Here is a 24,046-nt window from a genome sequence, read left to right on the forward strand (position 1 = left end):
AAACTGTAAAATCCAGTGGATGCATACTTCCCTGAGAGAGTAAGCACCAGTGAACTGGAAGGAAAGGAGAAAGGACATTCATAACCTGGCTCTAAAATACATGATGTATCTGTGATTTTTCAGATGAGAATTTGGACTGCTTGAACTTGAATCCAATGAGAGATGGAGTGCGTGTCCATCTCCAGCCCTGATCCTATGCAACACTGAATTCTTAATAAATTGCTACTACTTAATTATATTATGGAGATGCAGGCCTGTAGCCAGAAATTTTATAGTGAAGGGGGATGAGTACACTGAAGGGGAAGGCTAAAGTTGCCGGCCCACTATCATCTTAAATCTTGATACTCACTGGGTAAGAGTATTATAGAGTCATATATTATGGCATAGAGTATATATTAAATAGTACTTCACCCAATTGGGTGAAGGCAGGGGGCTGGCATTGCCTCCTACTCCATGCCTGATCCCAACTGAATGAAGGTGGGGGGGCGGCCATCACCACCTGCTCTGCTTCTGATCCCAGCTGGGTGAAGCAGGGGCGGGCATAGCCACCTGCTCTGCTCCTGATCTCGTCAGGGGCCGAGTATGGCCACCTACCCTGCTCCTGATCCCAGCTGGGTGAAGCAGGGGCTGGCAATGCCACCTCCTCCGCTCCTGATCCCAGCTGGTTGAAGGCAGGGGGGGTGGCATTGCCACCTGCTCCGCTTCTGATCCCAGCTGGGTGAAGGCAGGTTGCAGGCATTGCCACCTGCTTCGCTCCTGGGTAAAGGAGGAGGGCTGGCATTGCCACCTGCTCTATGCCTGGTCCCGGCCAGGGCTTCCCATCGTGGCACGCTCTCTGGAGGGATGAGCTGCCATGTCCGGGCTTGCCTCCATGGTAGCATCCTCTGGAGGCACACCAGGATACGAAGTGTGTTGTCAGGAATATGATTAGCCTTTTATATAGTGGGACTAGAAGTCCGTTTGTCGACTTAATTAGCATACCTACATTTTTCTCTCAAGAGACCTTCCATGGCACAAGACTATAGGATAGGATTCAATACTGGATTGAGAAAGCTGGGAGATGGTAATCAAACAGTGGCCTTGTTTATTATAATGGGAGATTCCTAACTTACATGTGTGTAATATTTACAGTGTGAGCATTCAGATATTCTTGGGACGGAGTTCAGATCCACCAAAATATCTTATTTTTCTGTAGTAAGTAGTGATGAGCTTAAGACTGCACTGGATATTATGCTCCATCAGTCCTTTGGCCTTCTGTAGTAAAACACTCCTCTTCTTATAATAATAACCAAATTTATATACTGCTCTTCTAGACTGATTAGTGCTCCACTCAGAACAGTGGGGTTTAAACCTGCTTGAGCATTATGCTCTATAGCTCTTAATCCCAAATCTGAGGGGAGTTAAGGACAGGAGCATGACAGTGGTTATTCATTGGTAAGTGAAAGGTAATTATGTATGTTCAGAAGTATAAATTATTTCACACAGGCATGTTATAAGTTACTGGCAGTTAATGATTAAAATGAGAAATCAGGCTGAATAATTGAGTGTTCATTTTTCTGTTCCTACAGCCCCTGTGCCCCACCTACTCTTGAGGCAAGTTTGATGGGAAAAAAAGAGAATAATAATTTTTTTTATTTACATCATTTATACTCTGCCCTTCTCCCCAATGGGGACCTAAAACAGCTTACATCATTCTCCTTACCTCCATTTATCCTCACAACTTTGTGAGGTAGGTTAGGCTGTGTGTGTGTGAGACTGGCCTAAGGTTACCCAGTGAGCTTCCATGGCAAAGTGGAGATTTGAACCTGGGTCTCCCAGATCTTAGTCTGGCATTCTAACCGCTATCCATACTGGTTCTCAGAAAGATCAATTTGATCAGGAAGGAGTTAACTGATTCGATTCCAATAGACTTGCAGTTTTCCTTCTCATTCCTTCTCAGGCAGTCTGAACAAAAATTGTATACTAAAAAAAAAAATCCAAAAGTCTGGAATTCAACAGGGAATGTGACATATGAGGGAGCATTGCCACTGTGTGCCCCGTAGCTATGACCCTGTAGAGATATTTATTTGGTGAGTTTTGTAAGAACATCAGTTCCTGTCGTTTCTGCCTGATAATGCCGAGTCTAAATACTGTTATAAGCACAGTATATATGATATCACAAGATACAGGCATATCCCGTTAGATTATGTATTTGGTAAAAGATGACTTTTTCTTCAACTGTTGGTATAATTTGTATGTAACCTAGTCCATAACCTTAGTCCAACTAGGAACATTCATATAGGTGTATCTGAAGCACCTTCTGAGACTGTATTTTTTCTTTAATTTGGTGGCTTAATATAAAATTATTAATCAAATCCTAATTTTCCATCATTCACCGCTTTCATTTTGCTGTAATGTATTATTTAACCTCAATTACTTAGATCACCAAATATTTCTAATGATAGAAGGGGGGCAATTCTTACCAATTTCACCTCCCAAGGCAGACCTCAGGTTCCCCCCTCATGCTGTTCCTGGGGTTCTCTCATTTTGGACTGCAGGATGAAGAGAGGGGAGACAAGAAAGTTGCACTGTCCTGATGGGAATCCTCTGTTAATGGTAATTTTTGGAAGAATCCAAGCCAGATTTTCAGTTGTTGCTGCACTTTTCATAAACATACAGCTGAAAAAAACTGTGGAAAAAATGGCCCTAACAAACACTTCCTTTAAGCCTTCCTTTAAGACAAATCATTGGCAGAACAGCCATGTAAATTGGAGGAAGGCTTCTTAGGCTTGAGGACAACTTCAGTTTTTGTTGAACACCACACTAGGATACAGGTCAATTGCTCTGAGCATACAGTGTCTGTGTGTTGTGCAAGTCACTATCTGTCTGGATATTAACTAAAAATAGAAATAGAGAAAATGATTTTTCAAAGCATGGTTAAATGCAATCTTTCTAAAAAGACCAACCACAATGTCACAAAAGAGTGTTCTAATTTTTCACTAATTTTTAATCCTAAAGAAGCACGTACAAAGTACTTTTTGCCTGTGACAGCATTCATTTAAGGGTTTCATGCAACCTGGCCGTGTCCAGGAGTTCTCTCCTTGCTAATATAAAGAAGGGAAATGATAGGCGTTTTGCAGTCAGTGTGTACAATGATAATTAATTAGATTGACTGTATAAAATGTACTATAGGTGGTATGTGACACTGGAGAAATTGGCTAAAATGTATGCGGACACGTCCAATAAATGTTGGTAATGTAAAGATAAGATAGGTACGTTCTATCACATGTGGTGGTCATGTGAAAAGGTGGCGAAATATTGGAAGATGATACATGGGTTACTTCAAGAAGTATTAGGCATGACCATACCTTTCAAACCTGAACTGTTCTTACTGAACATTATGCCGGAGGGGGTAGAGAAGGAAAACGAGTATTTGATGCTTCATATAATTACGGCAGCAAGAATAACATATGCGAGATATTGGAAGAAGACAGAGGTACCAACGAAAGGAGAACTGATAGAAAAAATCTTAGAAACAGCAGAAATGGACGCGTTAACAGAACTGATAAAAGAACAAAGTAGATATGACTTGCAGAAAAGATGGACACCCTTCTATAGATGGGTCAAATCAAAATATGGAACAAGAAATTAAGTAGATGATATGAGGATAGGAGAGAATATTTATTTGAATCAGGTCTAGAATAAGGAAGATATAAAGAGGAAGGAACTGTAGAGATGGAAAATGAATATAATACATATTTTGTTGTATATTATCTCCTTTGATATCCTATGATGTTACGTTTGATATCCCTTGATGTTATGTTTAGGTTTATGTGTATGTATTCTTATTGAAAATTAATAAAAAGTATATGATAAAAAAGATAATTAATTGGATTGGGATTGGTGAATGCCTTGTACTGTGGTTCTCTGATCTTGTTTATACTAATGTAAAGTATGTCCTATTAGCAATATATCAGAAAATTGACTTATGATTTTCAGTTGTAAGCACAGATATTAAAGCTTTTCATTTGTTTACTATACGTTATTGTTTTCTTTTTTAAACTTTATTCGTATTTTCCTAACTTGCAAAAATAATTTAGATATTTTGGAATGTAACTCCATCTCTTTCACTTTGTATACTTGTAATTGATGTTTGAAGAAAGCAAAAGGCATTTATGCTTAGACATTTTATAAATATACCAAATTTAATGAGTTAATACATAATGAATTGGATGTTCTGCAGCAGCAGGATAAGGTGCTGGCAGAGGATCACTTTTGCCGCCGCCTCATTTCCCCAGCAGCTGCCAGTGAGCTCAGAAAAGGTGATGCTGGGGACTGGGGACCTGCATGGACTGAAAGCCACACAAAACAGTGAGGAGGGGGGCCGCAGTAGTATTTGCCCACCCCCCATCTTGCATCAGTGAAACCTCTACTGCTTTCAGAAGATTTGCAGAAGATTCAGCTCTATACATCTGATGTTTGTAAAGCAGTAAAGTGTGTGTGGGTGTGGGGTTGTTTCTGTTGCAAACTCAAGTGGTAAGAAAAAACAATGTGCTGACTGAGAAAATTCACGTTCATTCTTTCCAAAGTACTTCCAGCTGATAATGTCTGTATTAGTTGCTCAACTACTATGAAGTGGCTGCTCAACTGTATGCTTCCTGTGATGAATCAAGGGCCAAATCTTTGATGTGGTAAGTCACTTTACAGTAGCCAGCGCACGTTAATTCTTCATGCATTACTTCTGCTTAAACATACAACAAACCCAAATTTGTATCCATTAAATAGTAAACATAAATGTTAATAAACTTTAATAAAGTGCACATTCTACAACTTTTAAAAGTCTTGCTCCTTAATCTAATAACTATAGTGAGCTGGAGGTCTAAGGTGACTATTGAGAAATAGGGTGTTTATCTTTAAAATCAAAGATGTTGAATACTGGCAACAGAACTATTTAGTATTCAGTAAAAGTATACTGAGTATAACTTTTCACCAAAACCACTTGTTCATTCTTCTGACCTATGCTTAACTTCAAGGAAAAGTAGGAAAGTTGTTTGGTTTGGCTGTTATTGCACAGAAGGATATCCCAATTTTACTAGCAGCAGTCTATCAAATCTGCCCCTCGTGCAGGATAAGTCCCATTTGAAAGCCCCATCTGGAGCTACAAAACAGCAGGTAAGGGGCAGCCATCAAGCACTTAGTGAGCACAGAATGTGTTGGCTGGCTGCCAGTCCACAAATCTGACTCTTTCTATAATCCTTCCTTTTTATTCTTTTCCTTAGACCTGCAATTTTAAAAGCACTTTTTTCTCTTGTATCTATTCTTGGGTTTCCTTCTTGGGATGCAAATGCAATATTAGTTTTATCTGTGACTAACTCTAAACGCATTATGACTTTGCCCAGTCCTACTGCTTGACATTAATATATCAGATCATGATACAAACTTTATTAGTATGGTAAGATGAAACACAATTTTTTTCCTTTTTTCAGAGTAGAAGAACGTTGTGTACAGTGTGCCTTTCCATGATTCCCACATGCTTTCAAGTAAGATGCATTTATATATGCCTCAGATGGTCTTCAGTAATCAGCTAGAGCAGCCACAAAGAATAGTAATCTAAACAACTAAATAAATGTTATTCCCTACTAATTTCCAGTCATCAGCTCATTGTGAATTTCATGTTTGTTTTTAAAATTTAATTTCTGGTACCTCTTACCACTGTGCTGATTGTCTCCCTTAAAGTATTTGCCAGATTTCCTGCAAACTCATTTCACATGGTGAAAAGTTGATTTGAATCCACACCCCAAAGGGCACAAGCTGAAGGCAACTGCAATAAGTTTTTGTAGTTTGGAATTTCTTTGTAAGCCACACCAAGAAGCAGTTTTGTTGAGACCAAGGTACAAATATTTAAAACAAATACTTTAAATGCTTAATATATAAGTACCATTTCACATGCTGCAGTGAGAGATGCTGCCCTCTTTACTCTGTGCAGCAGAAGCAAAACTGTTTCTACCCATTCAAGGGCATTATTGAAATAAAATACCCATGGGTGGAAGGGTAATCACAAGAGATAATTTAGGTGTGTGTTGCATATGGGGAAACCTCTATTTATATATTAGGGTCTCAAAAGATTTTGTCCAGAAGCTAAGTCCATGTGCCAAATACTAACCCCACCTTTGTAACCCTTTTCCAGTAACTCTGTATTAGTTGTAGATAAGCATTCCAAGACACATCAGCTATAACTTGCATTTGTAAAAATGAAAAAAAAACATTCCTCCTTTTAGGCTAAGAGACTGATGAACCAAGAGAACAACAAAAGCTCCAGTTAAACAAAAATTACAAAGTTAAGCTGATATCATTTATATTCTTGTAAAAGAACTATTTCAAGTTTTACAGTTACTGTTTCTATTGAAGTGAGTATTGAGGATGTGACAAAGACAATTTGCTCTCCCTGTTAGGGGGGAAAAAGCCACCTGATATAAATAAATAAAGACAAAATATTAAAAGCAATTCCACATAGTCATCCATGACACATGTAAGAACCATACTATATACTTTGAGCTTGGCTTATACTTGCATGTGTCTATATTACCAAAGACTAGTGAAGTCAAATTGTTTTAACAATTTTAAAAAAACACAAGTAGTACCTCATCTTTGCCAATCATTATTTTCAAACTATGAATCTTTGCATGTGCTGCTTCAGTCATCCCACTGGCCTTCTGTAATATGCAAACAGGCAAAGTTCAAGTACAATCTATAAACCTTCATTTTCCAAGTCATTTACTTCATCTTTGTGTTGTTTTACAAACAAGTCTTCACTGTTATGTACTTCCTCTTCCTCATCTCCAAATGTCTGTTCTTGCATGGAAGTGAATGTAAGTGACCTGGCAGCAACCTGGGCTGCTAGACCTGATGTGAAATTGAAATCTGTTGATACATGGAGCTGTGCCAGCCTTTGTTTGATGGAGGATTTTAACGAATCTCTCTCAGATGGCTGCAACACATTCACTTCATCCACAGCAGATGGCTCAGATTCTTCTCCCTCTCCATTGCACTGATAACATATTCTTTTCTCAAACACTGGTGGATTGCCATTAGCAGCACTGTCGTCTTCCTCCATCACATCAGGCCTATCAGATAAGTATTCCGTCCTACCTTCCTCCTCATCAGTGGCCTGTGATTTTGTATAGGAAACTGTCTCTTCCAGGTTTCCCTCTTTTCTGCTGTAGTCCTGCTTGCCAGAGTCTGAATTCTTAGGCAATTCTGAAATATTTATAGGTTCTTCTGGCTCTACAGTAGGCATGGGTTTCACTGCAGCTTAAAAAGGAAGGGGGAAATGAAACAACTACTCAAAATAACCTACTACATCATGACTGAACTATCACTTTTAAAGTACGTAAAATTTTTATTTTTTAAATATATAGAAAATATACACAAAGCAATAAAAGAATATGACAAAGTAGAAATATTGCAAAATGGAAATTAAAATGAAATTAGCTATTACACGGTCCATAGATCTGAACTATTTTGTCACATTCTAATTATCAGCTCTCATAAGACAACTGGAAGGACAAGTAGCATCTTGTAATCTACTTCTTGATATACAAAATACCAGACAGACAAAAGTAAAATAGGTATGCATTCAGAGAGTGAGCCGTGTTACAAGTAAAGCTGAGTTTATTTAGCTTTTGATTAGATAACTGTAATGCGCTGAAGTGACTGTCAAAACAAAAAAAAATAGAACATTCTTAATATTTGAGTGGATATGTTTCTTTGAACGTTGAGAAGACTGATAATTTTGTACATTAATTTGTCCTTGAAAAGAATCAGTAGAAGGAAAAAACAAACAGAACCAAAAAGACAACAGCTAGAGCTTCATTGCTGAAAGCAGAAATACTGCAAATGTAAGTATCAGCTTTATTAATGGATACAGGAATACTGGATGCTGAAATTTTTAAGGCTGACAATTAGAAAGCAGGATTGCACTTACCTGTGTTGTTCGTCCAGTATCTTCTGTGCTGGCACACATTGGACAGCGCAGCCACAGGCAAGCCACAGAAACAATTTTGTAGCTCTAAAATTGTAGGGGGCGTGCCAGCAGCTCAATGTGCATGTGCGAGCATTTTCCCATCTAAAGAAGGTGTTATAGATTGGATTGCCTCCTTGTCCCTCAGTTCTCCTGAGCTGCCAGAGGAATTAAAGGAAGCACACTCACAGCAGGGCAAGAAGGAGGGAATGTTTGCTTGCACAGAAGACAGAACAGTAACAGGTAAGTGCAACCCTGTTTTTGTTGTCCATAGACGATGTCTAAGAGGTCTTCCACTGCAGGAAACGCTATGGATGCTGCTGCATCTGAATGCAAGGCCTGGAGAACCTTGCTGTTCGGTTTTGGTGTCAACGTAGAGACATCTATCTCCAGGGCTCTCGCCATCCTCAGCATTTGCTTGGAGAAAAGGAAAAAATCATAATTGGGGAATAAAGAGGCGACTTTTCCAACCGTCTTTTGGGGAGAAGGATCAGATGCAAGTTCGGATGCAGTATCAGAATGGGAAGCAACCTCTTCCTCTGATAAAGTTGGCAATTGAGTTTGGAATTGATTTTGTTGGAACCAATGGGGCTGGAACCGAAGAACTCAGGCCTGGAGCCCTGAGAGGCACAGACTGTAACTAAGTGATAAATTCTTGCTAATTTGGAACCTGTGTCAGCTAGGTTGAAGTAAGCGTCCAAGGCATAGGAACCGGTGGCGCTGTAATGGAGACGGGGCCCAAGTGTGTTCCAGTGCCACCGGTTCCTATGCGGGCTGCATAAACTGTTGTGGAGCCCTTAATGTTGGTAATGAAATGGAAAGGCCTGCCATCGGAATCGAGGAGACTGATGGAACCGAGGGCATCAGAACTAAACATGGCGGAATCAGCTCATCTGCGGCTGTAGCAAACATAAATGCCAATTCCTCTGTTGGGGTCTCCTCTTCCTTCCTCTGATGTCAGATAGGGGTGGGTGGGGGTGAAGGTGTTGATGGAGCAATGATGACTTCAACATCCTCAACATTAAGCAAAGGCATTGAGGATGCCAACCAATGGTGTCTACGGTGTGAGGAAGTGGAGGCAGGTCTTTTGGGGTGTTTGGTCTTCGTTTTAGATTTTTTGGTGGGTGGTTCCTAAGTCGAGCGCTTGGAACGGCATGGTTTCAGTGAACAGCACTTTGATGATCCCACCCTGTGGTTTCAAGTGTTGTCTGGGTGTCAATGTCCTAGGCGGACCAGGCCCCACAGGAGGAATGGTAGGATCTGGAGAGTGATATTTAGTCAGATCTGAAGTCCAGGACTTTGGAACCGGAGGAGCCTTGGATCAGCTGACGGGTTCAGCAGATGCCTTAGCTGCCAGCCTGTCAGAACCTGATAGGACCATCTCCCACACAGCCATTTTGAGTCGGGAGGCTCGGTCACTCCTGGCCTTTGGGGTAAACCTCTGACAATGCCAGCAGATGGACACGCTATGTGATTCCCCCAGGCACAGAAGGCAAAGGTCATGCTTGTCTGTATGCAGCATCTTAGTATCTCATTTACAGCATTCTTGAAGAGCACTTTAAGCAACACAGTGGTCTCCTTTTACTTTACTGTTAGAAGTGAAAATTGACAAATTATCTGAGAGCGGAGAAGGCAGAAGCGAAGAAGGAGTGAAGAACAGACCTCTCTCAACAGTGGCGAAAAAGGAACTGAGGGACAAGGGGGCACACCAATGTACAACACTTAGTTTAGGTGGGAAAATGCTCCCACATGCTGTTTTAGAACTACAGTGTTTTAGAACCAGAGAATCTCTTTCCATGGCTAGCCTGCAGCTGCGCAGTCCCAATGTGTGCCTGCACAGAAGACCAACAATGAATCCAAGTTCTTATAGCAAGAGTTAAGCAATATCTAGAGAGTTGGTTTCCCCACATCTAGGTTTTACGCTATAGCACTAATCCAGAATTGTCTTATCAATTTACAGCTTGGATTTTGTTGTTATTGTTAACTTTCTCTTTGTTTTCTTTTTATGTTGTATTTTCCAAAATATATTGTAACAAGCCCAGCAAACAAAATCAATACATTGAAAATGACGAGCCTGAAGCCAACCATAAGGTATTTTAAATAAGAATTATACATATATAAATAACCAACCTGTTAAATCTCCTACAACTGTAAAACATGTGAACTTATTTACTTTACATCAATACGTTTATTATTTCAAAACAAAATGCCTTTTCCTTCTCTCATTTGTGTATCTTTTGTTATTATGGACATTTCTGCAGTTTTCTGAGCTTTCTGTATCTATTATCAGAAGAATACCAGATAAAAGCAGTCAAAAAAATTCTAATTAGACTAGATTGCGTAGATACTACTCTCGAGAATAAAGGGGAAAAGCTTACTCAATGGAAGGACACACACACACACAATCCCTATGTGCTCAACTCCCCTTAGGAATTTTTCTCTATCCTTGTCCCATAAAAATCACATCTCCAACTAACAGGAAGAGAAATACTGTTAAGTATGGCAACCTGGAACCACAGACGCGTCTGATCTCAGCAAACAAAACTACTGTCAAAATATGGCTATATGAATATTTTCCCAATCTAGTAAAAATAATGCTTACCATGGTCACTAAATAGGAGTTGCTTCCATTTCTGCCTTTCTGCCTCTGAAGCTTTAAATCCCAACACAGATTTTAGTTCCTGCAGCACTCTCTTGGATTCCTCTCTTTCATGCTTTTGTCTCTCTCTGTCTTCCAGGGAAAAGTAATAAAAGTCATCTCTCTTATACTCGCTGTCTATATCTGTATCATCAACATATGCTTCAAGTTCCTGAGGAAAAAGGCAATAAACATCCTGTTGGATCTGCTTACTCCCCGAGTCCTACAAGATGCTGATATTTTTGATCTCCACTGATGGACACTGCAAGTTCCCCACTGACTGTCACCATAAGTTATGGTACATTTACATGAGCTTAATTTAAATACTTTTAAAAGTCACCCCTCCTTGAGAACTGGGTATCTTATTTCTCAGGGTCCTAGCAATTCTATACATGTAAGGTGTGTATAACGAAAAATGGAATCCAAAGTTGCCCTTCCACACCTGGAAAGTGACTTCTGTGTAGAGAAGGGCCATTGAATGAAAAAAAATGAACAATGAAAAAAAAATTAATAAATCCAAGTATGTACTTCCACATTTATTTAATGAACATTTATAGCCTACCTTTCTCAAGAAGAATTGAGACACCAACCCCCTGCATACCCCAGAAACTACAGAGACAATGGCAGGAGTACAAAGTGGGGGGACAAAGGGACAAAAATCAGTAATATGATATTGGATAGTTACAAAAGTGCAGTCCTTTTAAACACCTTCAACCATCCTCTGAAAGACATTCTACATGAACAGAAAAACGTGATTTAACCCTCAACCTCCACTACTTCAAGGGTCTGTAGATGAATGTTTTCCTCTCAAAATCAGAAGTTTCTTGCACATAGAAAACTAGCATGTCAAGCAGAGGGCTATGTCACAATGCTACCAGGACCATTTCACAAAGCATAATACCTTAAAGTAAAAAACTGGTTTGCGAACGTATTTTAAATACTTTGCTCTAAATTGCATAGAATAGGCCAACACAACAAGGCTCCTCTAAATTAATTTCAGACAATGTATCATTTATTCAGACCTTGTTTTACTATTATGAGTACTTTTTTAATACTGTTGCTTAGACTGTCTTCTAAAAAGTCATGTATATTGTAGTACCGTATAATGCAATATTTTATATTAAATCCAGGTTGTATTTATTTAGCAAGGCTGGAAATTCCACCATGTGGTACAATGTGTGTACTATGCAGTTTCAATAATTACTTATTTGACAATTCGGAAGGAAATGAGTTTTACTTGACTGTGGCATATGGAAATACGTAAGAAAAAAGAGTCAAAAATTGACTGTAGAGATTATTCTTTCAAGGCAATATAGATTGTACCTGCTCCTCAGGAATTGGGTCTTTGTCCTCTATATGTACAGCAGGCTGTAGTAAAGGTATCGTGGTGCAATGTTTGTTCTCACATGACACTTCAGGTTTGTCTACAGGAAAGAGGATTAAAAGGAGTCGAATTTGTATTAAAACCCTCTGGAACAGTTATTGCTGTAGCCAATGTGCTCTGTATTAGGATGTATTAATTAGACTTCCTAACCCAGCTTCAAAACAAATTGCTCCTTTTTGGATACATACTTAGTGGCCTGCCTTTTCCAGCAGAAATGAATGTATATTCCTTGTTCAGCTCACAGGATGGCTTTGGGAAAATAAGTGTCTCACTGGATTTTGTGAGACTAACTGCCGCTCCAAGAAAGAAGAGGCTGGGTACACATTTATTAATACATTCTTTAATCACTTTCACTTACAACCACAATAACAGTCATAATTAGCAACATTTTATGTTAAGGTAGATTTCAATGACATAATTGCACTATAACTATTAAAAATTGAGATAGTATACTACAAGATCCAATTAACAAAGATAAAGTTTAACATGTGGGCCTAACATTCTTTAACTGAGAGCAATCTTCCAGAAAGTACTTGCTTACACACCGTATATGAGGATACTTTTTATCCTGGTGAGTAAATTGTCTAGAACAGATGACTCACTGATAGGGTAGGCAGAACACGGATCCCCAGCTGCTTCGCAGCAGACAAAAGTTTCACCCTCTCTGTTCAAGGGCTCTGTTTTGTTTAACTTTCTCTTTTCCATTCATATGCAAATAAGCAGATTGCAGATGCTCCACCTTTGTTTCTATTATCTGTGTATCCCTTAGCCTCAGTTGTTTCCCCTCCAAATTCTAGGAGAGTTCCTGTATTCATGTCAAACATTTCCCATCCTCACTCTCTCAAGTGTGCTTCTCACCTCAAAGATCTGCTCCATTCTGTGCTCTCTCCTTATCAGAGCTCACCCATCACACATCATTTCAACAAAGTAAGATTATTCTGGTATGTGACACTGGTAGCAATATCCTTGTCTCACAATAAACTCTGCTGTTTTTTGTGTTTGACTTCTAAGGTTGTAATCATATGCAACCATTACTTGGAAGTAACAGTTACTTGGAAGTAGGTCCCATTAAGTCAGTAACATCAAAGTTAAATTGCTTATGTTTTGTTTCATCATTGTTTCAGTTCTGTGAAAGCTGATCAGTAGTATGGAGGCAAAAGGTCCATTCTGGCAGCAGCAGCTGCCTAGATGTGCTGCTGCCAAACATGCGGCACTCAAGCCATGAGCACACCAGAGCTACTGCTTGTTCTTGGGCTGTGGAGGAACAGGTAGAGTTCACTGGCTCAGCTGCAGTAAAAGCCTGATTAACCAGCATTTTTGGTTAACAGGCAACCTCAAATATGCCAGATAGCAAAGATTTTACTGTATCAGTATCAGTAACGGTAATGTTGCTATAAAGTACTCTAAGGCTTTGGAGAAACTAATATATTTAATAAATATTACAGTGAATATGTATATCCATTTAATGTAGTATGCAGTTACTCAACAAAGCCTAATGAGTAAATTCCAAAAGGAAGCAAACTTATAGCAGAGTCCTTTGACTAATTAATACAACTGTACTGTTGTACAAGGTTTCAAGAGGAAAGAGCAGCTTTCATCAGAAGCACAATATGGAAATTTTTAACACAGTTCTGTCCACATTAGGACATAAGGATAATTAGGCATAGAGGGAAAGGCAGGGGGTGAAGGCACGAGGTAATGAAAAGATATATAATTGGCTAGAGAAGAAACCATAATACAGCAAGATATAACTGGCAGCTAAAACCCAGCTCTCCTAGTTCTCCTAGTGATGATAGTGTATTATGTTTAGAGATGGGCACGAACCTGAAAAAAACCAAACCATGCAGTTTGTGGTTCGTCACGTTTCACAAACCACAAACTTCCATGAACCTGCCCCGGTTCACAAACTGGTCCGTTTGGGTTTGTAAAAACATCACTTCCGGGTCAGCAGAAGGTCACTTCTGGGTCAGCATAAGGTCTGCAGAAAGCCCAACCCCCGTTGCCTAGGAAACTGATTGATGGGCACCAGGCTGTCTGCAGTGACGAACCCAAAAATGAACCAAACGAACTGCCCTAAAGTTCATGGTGGTTCATCAGAAATGGGCTCTAATGAACCACTGGTTCACGAACCACGAACCAGCCTGGTTCGTGACAAACTTTGTATTTCAGTTTGTGCCCATCTCTAATTATGTCTGGAGAAAACAAAACCTGCATAAAATTCCAAACTATTTTTCAAGGACAGAAATACTACTTTATAATCTCTGGTATACTATTCAAATCACCTTGATTAATGGACTATATTACTATAGTAAAGAAAACAAGATGACCACTCAAATAACTAAAATGAGATGAGTATGTGAAATGTAGTATCTGCAGTGACATCACAGTCCAAGATGAACTGATCACAGTATATTCAAAACTCCTCATAATAATTAATCAATCAGATTAATTATCTGATTAATTAGCATCAATAATTAATCAAAACGTCCTTATTTAGCAGGGTGCCTATCTATTTGATTGCACCTACGTGGCATCTGATAGCAAAGGCAGAGTGAAGGCTCCTTGCCTCCAGGAATTTGGCTACATACACAGGGCCAACTTGCAGATCTTCCCACTTTGTATGAATGGACATTTTCAGCTGCTGGTTAATCATGCTGTATAAACATACCTTTTTTATCAGGATTTCTTCTAATCATTTTTTCCACCTGAGAAATGGCTTCTTCCCAGCAACTGTTGCTAGCTTGCATGTGAGGCTGGATCAGCTTTAGTTTTTGTTCTACAACTTGGTAGGCCTGTAAAGTGTGCTCTTGGCTTTCCTTGGAACTAACAAACTTCTCGAGTTCATCTTCCAGAATAATTACTCTGGACAAAAGAGAAAAGTTAGCATCTTATTGACATCTAAGTCAAGCATTTTGCGAACGTCCTTGATAATTTATACTTCTGCAGTATGACAATTAGCCCTATTCTTGTCCTGTCCGTACAATGGGCATAATCCTTTTTTTCTTATGTATTTTAAAATATGTATGTCCAGGACCATGAAATCCACAGGCTTGCCATTGAGCAGCTGAGGCCGGAGGAGATACTGCTGTGGAATTGCCCTTCCTTAAAGGGATACCACTGCTTCTTCAGCTGGCAGGCAGCAAACCAGAACAACTTGGGAGGTGGGGTAAGAGAGAGGCTAGGGAACAGTCAAAATGGCTCCCAGTCTCTCACTGGGGGGAGGAGGAGCATGAGCTGTCCTTTGACAGCTCAAGCTCCAGCGACCCAGAGGATGCTGGAGGAATTAGAGGAGAGGATCACCACCAGTGAGTCTTCCCCAGTTTCCTCTAAGACCAGCAGCAGGCCTTTCACGGAGGGCCAGGGGGAGAAGAGGAGAGCATGGAGGAAGTGCCCCTCTAGGGTGCTGCCATCTCAGCCCCTTTGCCTTTGGCCATCTCTTTCTGCTCTCCTAAATATGGTGTGTCTGCCCCAAGTGCCAAGAAGGAGAATCCTGAGAACAAGGAAGAGGGTCACTGGCTTCATCAGCATGATGATCACTCTAGACAGATGTCCCTTTTCTGTAGTTGAGGATGCTGATTTCTGCAGGCTGCTCCAAGATGCCTAACCTTAGTACATACCCCTTGCTTTCACTACACTGAACAAGACAGTAGTGCCTTCCCTCTACAGGACTCCCAAGGCCTATGTGAAGGCACAGTTGTCCTGCACTGCTGGGAGAAGGGTCCACTTCACATTGGGTATCTAGACATGTCCTCAGTCACAGCATGCAAAACTCATCACAGGTCACTTCTCAAGCAGCATGAAGGCTACCCATCAGCTGTACCAGAAGCAGGTCCTAGCAGGCATGTTGGAGCATCACTTGATCAGCAATGTAAGCAGTTGCTGGAACTCCACCCATGCCATACTTGAGCGTTTGGTGGAGCAGAAGCCCATCTTCACAAAGAGGACGGGGCTGACCATTTCCCATACAGTGGAGGAAATGAAGCTTTTAAAGGAATTCACTGTTACAGTCTCGTCTGACACAGCAACCCTGGGTCTGATCATTCCTTTGATCTAAATGCTTCAGAGGAAGATGGCTGGTGGCCACCTTTCTGGATCCAGGCATAGAATATGCAGACTTAGTTTCAGCAGTGTACATGCTCATGAGAAGGCTGCAGGAGGGCACTGAGTCCCATCTGCAACAGCTAACTGATAATAAGTTCTATATGCTGGCGACCATGTGTGACCCACACATCAAAAGCAGCATCACTAAGTGGGAAGCTCACCAGCTTTAGAGATGAGCTCTCTCAGAAGCTGCAGTGTATTCAAACCAAGAGGCACCCTGCCAGCAGACAGCGAGGAGGGGGAGACCAGCTCTGCAAGGCCCCTACACCTCCCCTTCTTGGCAAGGTTCCCCCACAGCCATTCCTCATATGTCTCTGAAGATGAAACCCATCTGGGATGCACTTGGCCCCTTTGGGAACATGACGTGTGTGAGCCAGGATTGGCAGAGGCAAGAGTCCTGTAAGTGGCAGACCACCTGTTCTCTGAGCTACTGGGCCAAGAAAGAGGTGGTCAGGCCAGACCTCTCTCTTGTGGTTCAGAGCTCCTCTCATGCCCTCCAATAAGTGTGCAAAGTAAGCATGTCTTCTCCCATGCAGGCGACATTGTCAGCCCCCATAGCACTTGCCTGCTGCCCTGGAGAGTTGAGCAGCTGTCTTCCTGAAGGTCAACTTGCTGCTCTTCAATTACCTAGCTGTAGACTTAAGATAATGAATTAAGTGAGCACACCTTGTGCCTCAGTCTGTGTTGGGGAAGGGGAAAAGCACTCTTCCCAAAAAACATAGGTAGAAAACAAGCAGGAGAGTTTATCCAGTTGGCACATTGTATAATATCCACATTTCCAACTTGATATTCCCCCCCTCCAGCCCCGCAAAATCAAGCCCAGTCAGAATACTCATTGGACCCTGGCACAATTCTGAGCAGAAAATTGAGAAAAGCAGCACCAAAATATTGTTATCTTGCCACTGGAACAGGAAGATTCAGAGAGACTACCACACTGCCGATGTTTTAAAGCAATCAGAAGCCAAACTCACAGAGGCACTCAAAATGAAGCTAGTGAATGCGGTTGTGTTGTTCTTGTGTACTTTCTTCTTTACAGGGGCGGGAGGGAACAGGAGGGCCAGTGGTGGACAGCTGCTGCAGCTCTGTCTTGAGGCTCCTCTGGGCCAGCAAGTGAAAGGCTGCACAGATTGCACTGGGCCTGCATAGACTGCATAAAGAGGAGAACTTGGGTCACCCCAACTTATCACTCCTCCTCACTTTTTGAGGCCTTTCTTGGGAGAGAGATCTCATACAACTTACTGTGTGTGAGTGTTCCTGTTTGTCATTGCTAAGTGTTTGGCTTTGCTTGTGCCAGGTTGGTGGTTCTGTTGCTAAAAGGGTGATGTGGTGGTAGTTCATTCTGTTCTGTGATGTTACTGCATTGGCCCTGGGTTCTGCTGGGCCTTTGTTCTGGTTCTGTTGGGCTTGCAAAAGTATCCTTCATGTAGGTTCTGCTGAGACTTTTTTTGACATTGGTTCTGCGGGGATTCTCTGGTTTGGTGTTGGGTCTGTTGGGCTTTCTGGTTCAGCTTACATTGGGCCTGGCTTTTGGCCAGGAGTTACCCCTCTGTGTTTGGTTAAAGTTTTTTTTGTCCTGTAAAGCCTTGGAATTATCTCCCCATAGGAAACAATGGAGAGTGGCTGGAGGCACCTTGTTCAGGAGCCCACAGAATTGGACAGCTTGGTCCAATTTTCATGAAACACTGAGGAAGGAGTAGGTTTGCTGTGCTTTTGGTGGAGTTCACACAAAAAATATTCCCCCCTGCCCCAGCCCACCTAATAGGTTCCTACATAGGGAATAATGGATATACTCAGATTCCCAAATAAAACCTAGATACTGGTATTTTGGGATCAGAATCTCAGAAATACCAAATATATATGGTATTCCAGACACCCATATCTGAATAGTATCAATTTTTTGTGCGCATGCACCCTTACTCAATTACTGTATAAGTACAACAAATCTTAAGGCAACTATTTTCCTTCTATATTGAACATAAATTGTTTGATTAAAAAGGGGTTGGGAGAAGTTACAGCAATATCAGCCACTAGAAATCAGCATAAAACTTTTTTTATAAGTTAATGGCTGTGATATTTAAAATATTTAGATTTTTATACGACAACTACAATCAGAATTATTCTACTAGCAAGACGTTTGCTTACAGGTATCAACTTACTCATTCAGTAAAGCCTTCAGATGGAGCTGCAAACTACGCACTGCAGCATGCAGATGGTTTAGTTCTCTTGACTTCTGGTCAGTTTTGACTGAACGATCAGATCCAGATTGATGATGGGTTTCAAAATAGCGATAAAACTCATAACTTCGTTTAAGTTCCTCTAAGCAGGCAGCATGAGCATGAGGCAGACCTTGAGTCACGTCAGAAAAGACACAAAGAGGCAAACGTTCCGGCGTAATCAGATTCTTGGGGGATGCATTGGAGGGAGACAGCAGAAGAATCAGCCGCCTGAAGAATTCTGAGCTTTGCCCTACCCAAAGCTGGAATAAAACCTAAAACCACAATAATAATCACTATAATCTTTACTGTTTAAAAAGATAACCCATTTTCCTTCTACTGCCACGCAACGTACTTTGAGTAAGTCAACAACAATCTGATACGTAGAAAAGCAGACCATCATAAATGATAGGGTAAATAGCAATTTTGGTCTAAATTAACATAAATTATTTTGGATTAAGCATGGCAGAGATATGAATGACTTTCTCCATAAGAATTATTTTAATACCTTTATCTACATGCATGTTTCAAAGGCCATACCAATGCTGACTTTTCAGAGACAGGGATCCATTTCATCAATATATTATTGCTGTAATCCATTTTAACACTGTTGGGTAAGTGGGCTTACAAAAATATGGTGAAAAATAATCCTCTTTTTTGCTTGAAACGGGCCTTCGTTTTAGTGTGAAATAAGCATATGCAGTAATAAAAATCAGTCTACAATGGAAAGTTTGGTTTTAGACAAAGATTACTACAATTAGTTAAAAAGTTTCAAAGAATTTAATCAATTTTGGACTGTTTTTTATTAATTATTGTGGCTCACTTTTATTTAATTTTTCTAAAGAAAAAAAATAGTTTTCTGCCAAGACTAAAAGGCATGGTTACCTTTAGTGCAGGCAGGCTGAAGCCATCTGTTAAATTGTGTGCTTCTTCTTCAGATACCTGTTCTTCATTCAGTCCTAGGCCAAGTTCCTTAAAAGGCACCACACAGATGTAGTTTGTCACATTGTCGCTCTCAGAATTCAGTGGGTAGGTTTAGTTGAGGTTAAGGCATTAACAATGAAGCATTTGTATAATGTGAAACGGGAACACATGAGGAAAACAACAGGCTATATTTCTAAAATACAGTTACTGAGCAGAAAATTCACAGAAATAGCCGTGTCTTTATTGCAAAACAAGATCTGGTAGCTGCTTGTTGTGTTTACCACTAGGTCATAAACAAATATTATGAACAAAATTGAAGCTATCAGTTTTTGTGAATAATGGCAGCCAATATCTATTTACTTCCATATACCACATTATAAATCATTACAAAGTGGCTAAAAGAGCTATATAAAAAGCACAAATAAAAAGCAAATTAGTCCTCATACTAATCTTAAGCATTAAACCTAGTGGTCAATCTACTGGGGGTCTAAAAGGACAACTTTCTCAGTTTGAATGATTTTAACAAAATACTCTTTCAGATAAATAGGAAGTTCTGATAAGCAAGCTTTTATGCAAATAAAATTCTGAATATTCTTTGGTACATATACAGACTTTTCTCAATTTTAATTTGCATTCATCAATGCCTTGATTATTCATTAATTATATATCTAGATCACAAAATACAGAATTTCCACGCTCAATCTAAATGGCTGCTCTTCAGACTCCGAAATTAAATTTCTTCCAAGTATCAAGAGAGTTCTTTAAATGTTACCTAGTTTCTCTCCTTTCCCAAAGCCCATGTCAGGGTTTTTACATACGGCCTATTTAGAGGCCCCACGTTTCTGTTCCTAGCTAGCTAAAATACTACAGCACTACTAATTCAGTAAGTGCAGTAGACAATGAATTTACATTGTCATAAAATTAAAAAACACCTATTCCCTACAAAAATTCATCAGCTGAGCAGAATGATCTTTAAAAGAACGTTTTTGTAGCATATAAAAATGCAGGGCATTTGAAGGGGAAAAGGGACTTTAAACCTTTATATAGCTAGACATCCCTTATGGATTGTCCAAAATAGGCAACCTCCAAATTGAACCAAAGGAATTACTGCCCTACCCTGATAAGGAAGAGAGGGGATGGAAACTCCAGCCAAATCCAGAAAAGAGAGAGCACCTTCTGTAGTGAACCATGAACTTTCAGCTCATTCAGTGATGTAAAACTATTAACAACAACAACAACAACAACAACATTCGATTAATATACTGCCCTTCAGGACGACTTAACACCCACTCAGAGAGGTTTACAAAGTATCTTATTATTATCCACACAACAACAAACACCCTGTGAGGTGGGTGGGGCTGAGTAAGCTCCTAGAAGCTGTGACTGACTCAAGATCACCAGCTGGCTTCAAGTGGAGGAGTGGGGAATCAAACTCAGTTCTCCAGATTAGAGTCCCATGCTCTTAACCACTACACCAAACTGGCTCCTGTTCAACCAGATGAAACACCATTTTCCAAAGAATGCTTTGTCCCTCTTCCCATTTTAATGGAGCAGAAATCTACCTTTGGGTAACCTTTCCTGCTTACTCTTTCTTTAGGCTCAGCTGAACATAAATTGTACTCAAATTTGGTGCCTCGTCAATGCAGGAAGAAAAAGACAGACCACCTGGGAACAGCTATAGAGACAGGAAGAATGGATGGCACAAGGAAGACTGGAAGAGCTATGGCAAGGGCAAAAACAGAAAAAGGATGTAAGTGACTGAAAGCACAATTCTAAGCAAAGTTACAACCTTATAAGCCCACTTAGTTTGATGGACTTCAACTTCTCAGGATTGTACTGTAGGGCTGCAGTCCTATGCTCACATAACAGGAAGCAAAGATCCATTACTTCTGATTATGCATGCACAGGACTGACCTAGCTAGCCCCCCCCCCTTTAAAGGAGACCTTCTGATTAAACATACCTAATATTTGTCTGTATGCAGAAGAAATGATGACTTGGAAATAAAGAGATTAGTGAGGGTAGAAAGAAATAGTGGGAGAAGGAACAGTGGAAAGAACACTAGTGGGCTGAGTTCATGAGGAAAAAATTTTTTCACCAATTCTTAGTCCCAATTCTTGTGATCTTCCTGTTATGGTGTAGTTGTCACAGTACTGGACTTGGAAGATTCGGGTTCAAACTTCCACTTAGTTATGCACTTAGTGGGTTGCCACGGGCCACCTATTAGCCTAACCTAACACAAAGGGCTTATGGAACATAATGGGTCATGAAACAACCACACCCTAGGTTCCTTGGAGAAAGTCAGGGAAAATGTAGTAAAATAAACAGAATCAAGTCTAACTGTGAAGGATATTCAGGTTGTAGCCATGCTGGCTCAGTGAACATAAAGGCTTGTCAGTTTTCATGAATTAAACACAGACAAAATGAATTAAGAACCAATTCAGCAATCTCTCATTTCTCTAAGTAACCTGTTTGAGAAAGGATATTGTTTCAGCATGTACAAGGTAGCTAGTCTTGAAGCTCTGAAATTGGCTCTTACTGACCGGTATACGGCTTTCCGAAGACCAATAAGATGTTGACAAGGATGCTGTCCAGCTTTATTAAATGGGCAAGCAGCACTGACCCTGTCAAGCAAACTTGAAAAGTAAAATGTGATACAACTGTACAGATGTCCTACAGAATAATAAAAATTACAACACTATTAGCTTAAATTTTCTCTCTTAATGAAAGTCACCTAGATGCAAATTGAAAAAAAACACAAGGAAGCCTTTATCATCCAGACATAAACAGTATACTCCATTAATGTTGTTAAATAAGAAAGGACTTACTACCAGCAGAGGCAATAGCAATATTAAGTTAGTGATAAAGGAAAAAATCCAATGCTAATTTTAATGTGTAGCCCACTATAAATAAAATCAAAGGAAAAAAACACATGCAAATGCATGTCTCTGGATTGGTTCAAAATTTTATATATAATTTATAACCTGCTTTCTACTTCCATTGTAAGAATGCTTCTTTATAATCCTATGAGAACTTCATCCCAAATTCACCAACTTTAAAAGAAGTTGCTTCCCATCTGAAGATGGCAGAGTGGTAAATAAGGAAAGCATAAGATTATGGTGGTCTTTTATATAGTTAAACATACTATACTGTACCCTAAATAAGAGACTTCTATTTATCACAATCAAGAGTTCAGGGAAAACTGTACCGAGGCTAAAATGGGGGAAGGGGATATATAATTCTTTAGGAGGGGGATGACAGTTCTCTTGTGTACCAATTTGGCTCTGACAATGTGGGGCAAATTAGCATAGATATAGATATATTAAAATAGCACATGTCCCTTTTGGTCTCCAATTTTATTTGGCAAGCTCATCAATCTCTGCTTGCTACTGGCACAATGTTAATGTCACCCTAGCAACATGCTAATCCTGCCTCAAGAAATGTGGAGAATTCAAGTTAAGATGAGATCCATTATGAAATAAGATGGATTTTAGTCAATGGAAAAACAGGCGTTTGTGGAAGTTCTTCTGAGATCGACAAGGATCCAACAGCATGAATTGACAGAGTTAAAATTATAGGATTAATATCTTATTAGTTCAGCCTTTGCCTACTGAAGGACTTCATTTTCACACAAATGGTACATGTTTAGTAATGTACACTATAAATGTACTTCTTACACTCCCATCACAGTTGCTTTTGGCTTATAATAATAATAATAATAATAATAATAATAATAATAATAATAATAATAATAATAATAATAATATATCGCCCTGCCGGACAATTTAACACCCACTCAGAGTGGTTTATAAAGTGTATTATTATTATCCTCATGACAATCACCCTGTGAGGTGGGTGGGGCTGAGAGAGCTTCAAGAAGCTGTGATTGACCCAAGGTCACCCAGATGGCTTCAAGCAGAGGAGTGGGGATCAAATGATTTAACCCATGATAGGCTGTCTGCAAAATAATTCCACCAATGATGAGCACTCAGAAGCTCAGGTGGAGCTAAGGAGGTAAAGTAAGAGTGGGTGAGACCCTCAAGAAATAGAAATGATTGTTATTTTTTATTTTTTTTGAAATGGCAAGCACTGTTGCTTTTGGACTCACATTTTGTCTAGGGTGTTCAAAAGATTAAGGATAGTTATAAAGGAGACACTACATCATAAACAGAATGCAACACTAGCACAAAATCTTGCCCAGACCTATATCTTCTATATCACTTCAAGCCCCAAAGCACCAGTGGTTTGAAATATGCGAAGTCTGAAAGGTCCTCAAGTAAGCATTAGAGAAGTTTTACTGTGTTAATAACAGGTTATGTTTTAAATAGATTCCTAGCCCAAAATTTATTAACAGTAAGCCAAGCTACTACTGAAAATAACATAGTATCTCAAGTATATTTATTCCAAGAGACTGAAGAATTCTAGAAATTTGTAACAAAACACAAGAGGTTAACTGCCACAGTCATGTTATTGCACCACCAACGAAATAGTTATTTTGACCATAACTAAATTATTTTTAAAAGGGAGTAAGTACAAAGCAGCAAATTTAAAACCTACTTGCTTGTTTTCATAGCTGGAAAGTTAGACAATTCTATTCACAACTGGAAGTTTATCTGCTAAATTAAGGGGAAATTATTTGCTTTGGATTTTGCCCAGACTAAAACGAACTCTAAGCTCTTCTTCAAAAACATCTTTAACTATAAAATTATGTACTCTTAATTGTACACCTGCTTGTTGGGAACAGACCTAGACTGCCTTCTAACATGCCTAAACATTCTAAAAAAGACTA

General features: G+C 39.8%; 1 protein-coding gene across 5 annotated transcripts in view; it reads right to left on the reverse strand.

Moving 5' to 3' along the window:
- Positions 1 to 6,309: 6,309 nt before the first annotated feature.
- The window catches only part of VEZT (vezatin, adherens junctions transmembrane protein), a 38,924-nt gene continuing 21,187 nt past the window's right edge, over positions 6,310 to 24,046 (reverse strand). For 4 of the 5 annotated variants that reach the window (XM_054988262.1, XM_054988264.1, XM_054988260.1 and 1 more), the window contains 7 exons: positions 21,744 to 21,893; positions 19,221 to 19,368; positions 18,279 to 18,610; positions 14,690 to 14,883; positions 11,961 to 12,061; positions 10,602 to 10,809; positions 6,310 to 7,290 (listed from right to left, as the gene is read on the reverse strand). In XM_054988262.1, coding sequence (XP_054844237.1) covers positions 6,728 to 7,290; positions 10,602 to 10,809; positions 11,961 to 12,061; positions 14,690 to 14,883; positions 18,279 to 18,610; positions 19,221 to 19,368; positions 21,744 to 21,893 — 1,696 coding nt within the window. In that variant the 3' untranslated portion in view covers positions 6,310 to 6,727. The remainder of the gene's footprint in view (positions 7,291 to 10,601; positions 10,810 to 11,960; positions 12,062 to 14,689; positions 14,884 to 18,278; positions 18,611 to 19,220; positions 19,369 to 21,743; positions 21,894 to 24,046) is intronic. The other variant, XM_054988263.1, reaches the window with a different exon arrangement.

This window comes from Eublepharis macularius, chromosome 9 (assembly GCF_028583425.1).
Source record: "Eublepharis macularius isolate TG4126 chromosome 9, MPM_Emac_v1.0, whole genome shotgun sequence".
Taxonomy (NCBI): Eukaryota; Metazoa; Chordata; class Lepidosauria; order Squamata; family Eublepharidae; genus Eublepharis; species Eublepharis macularius.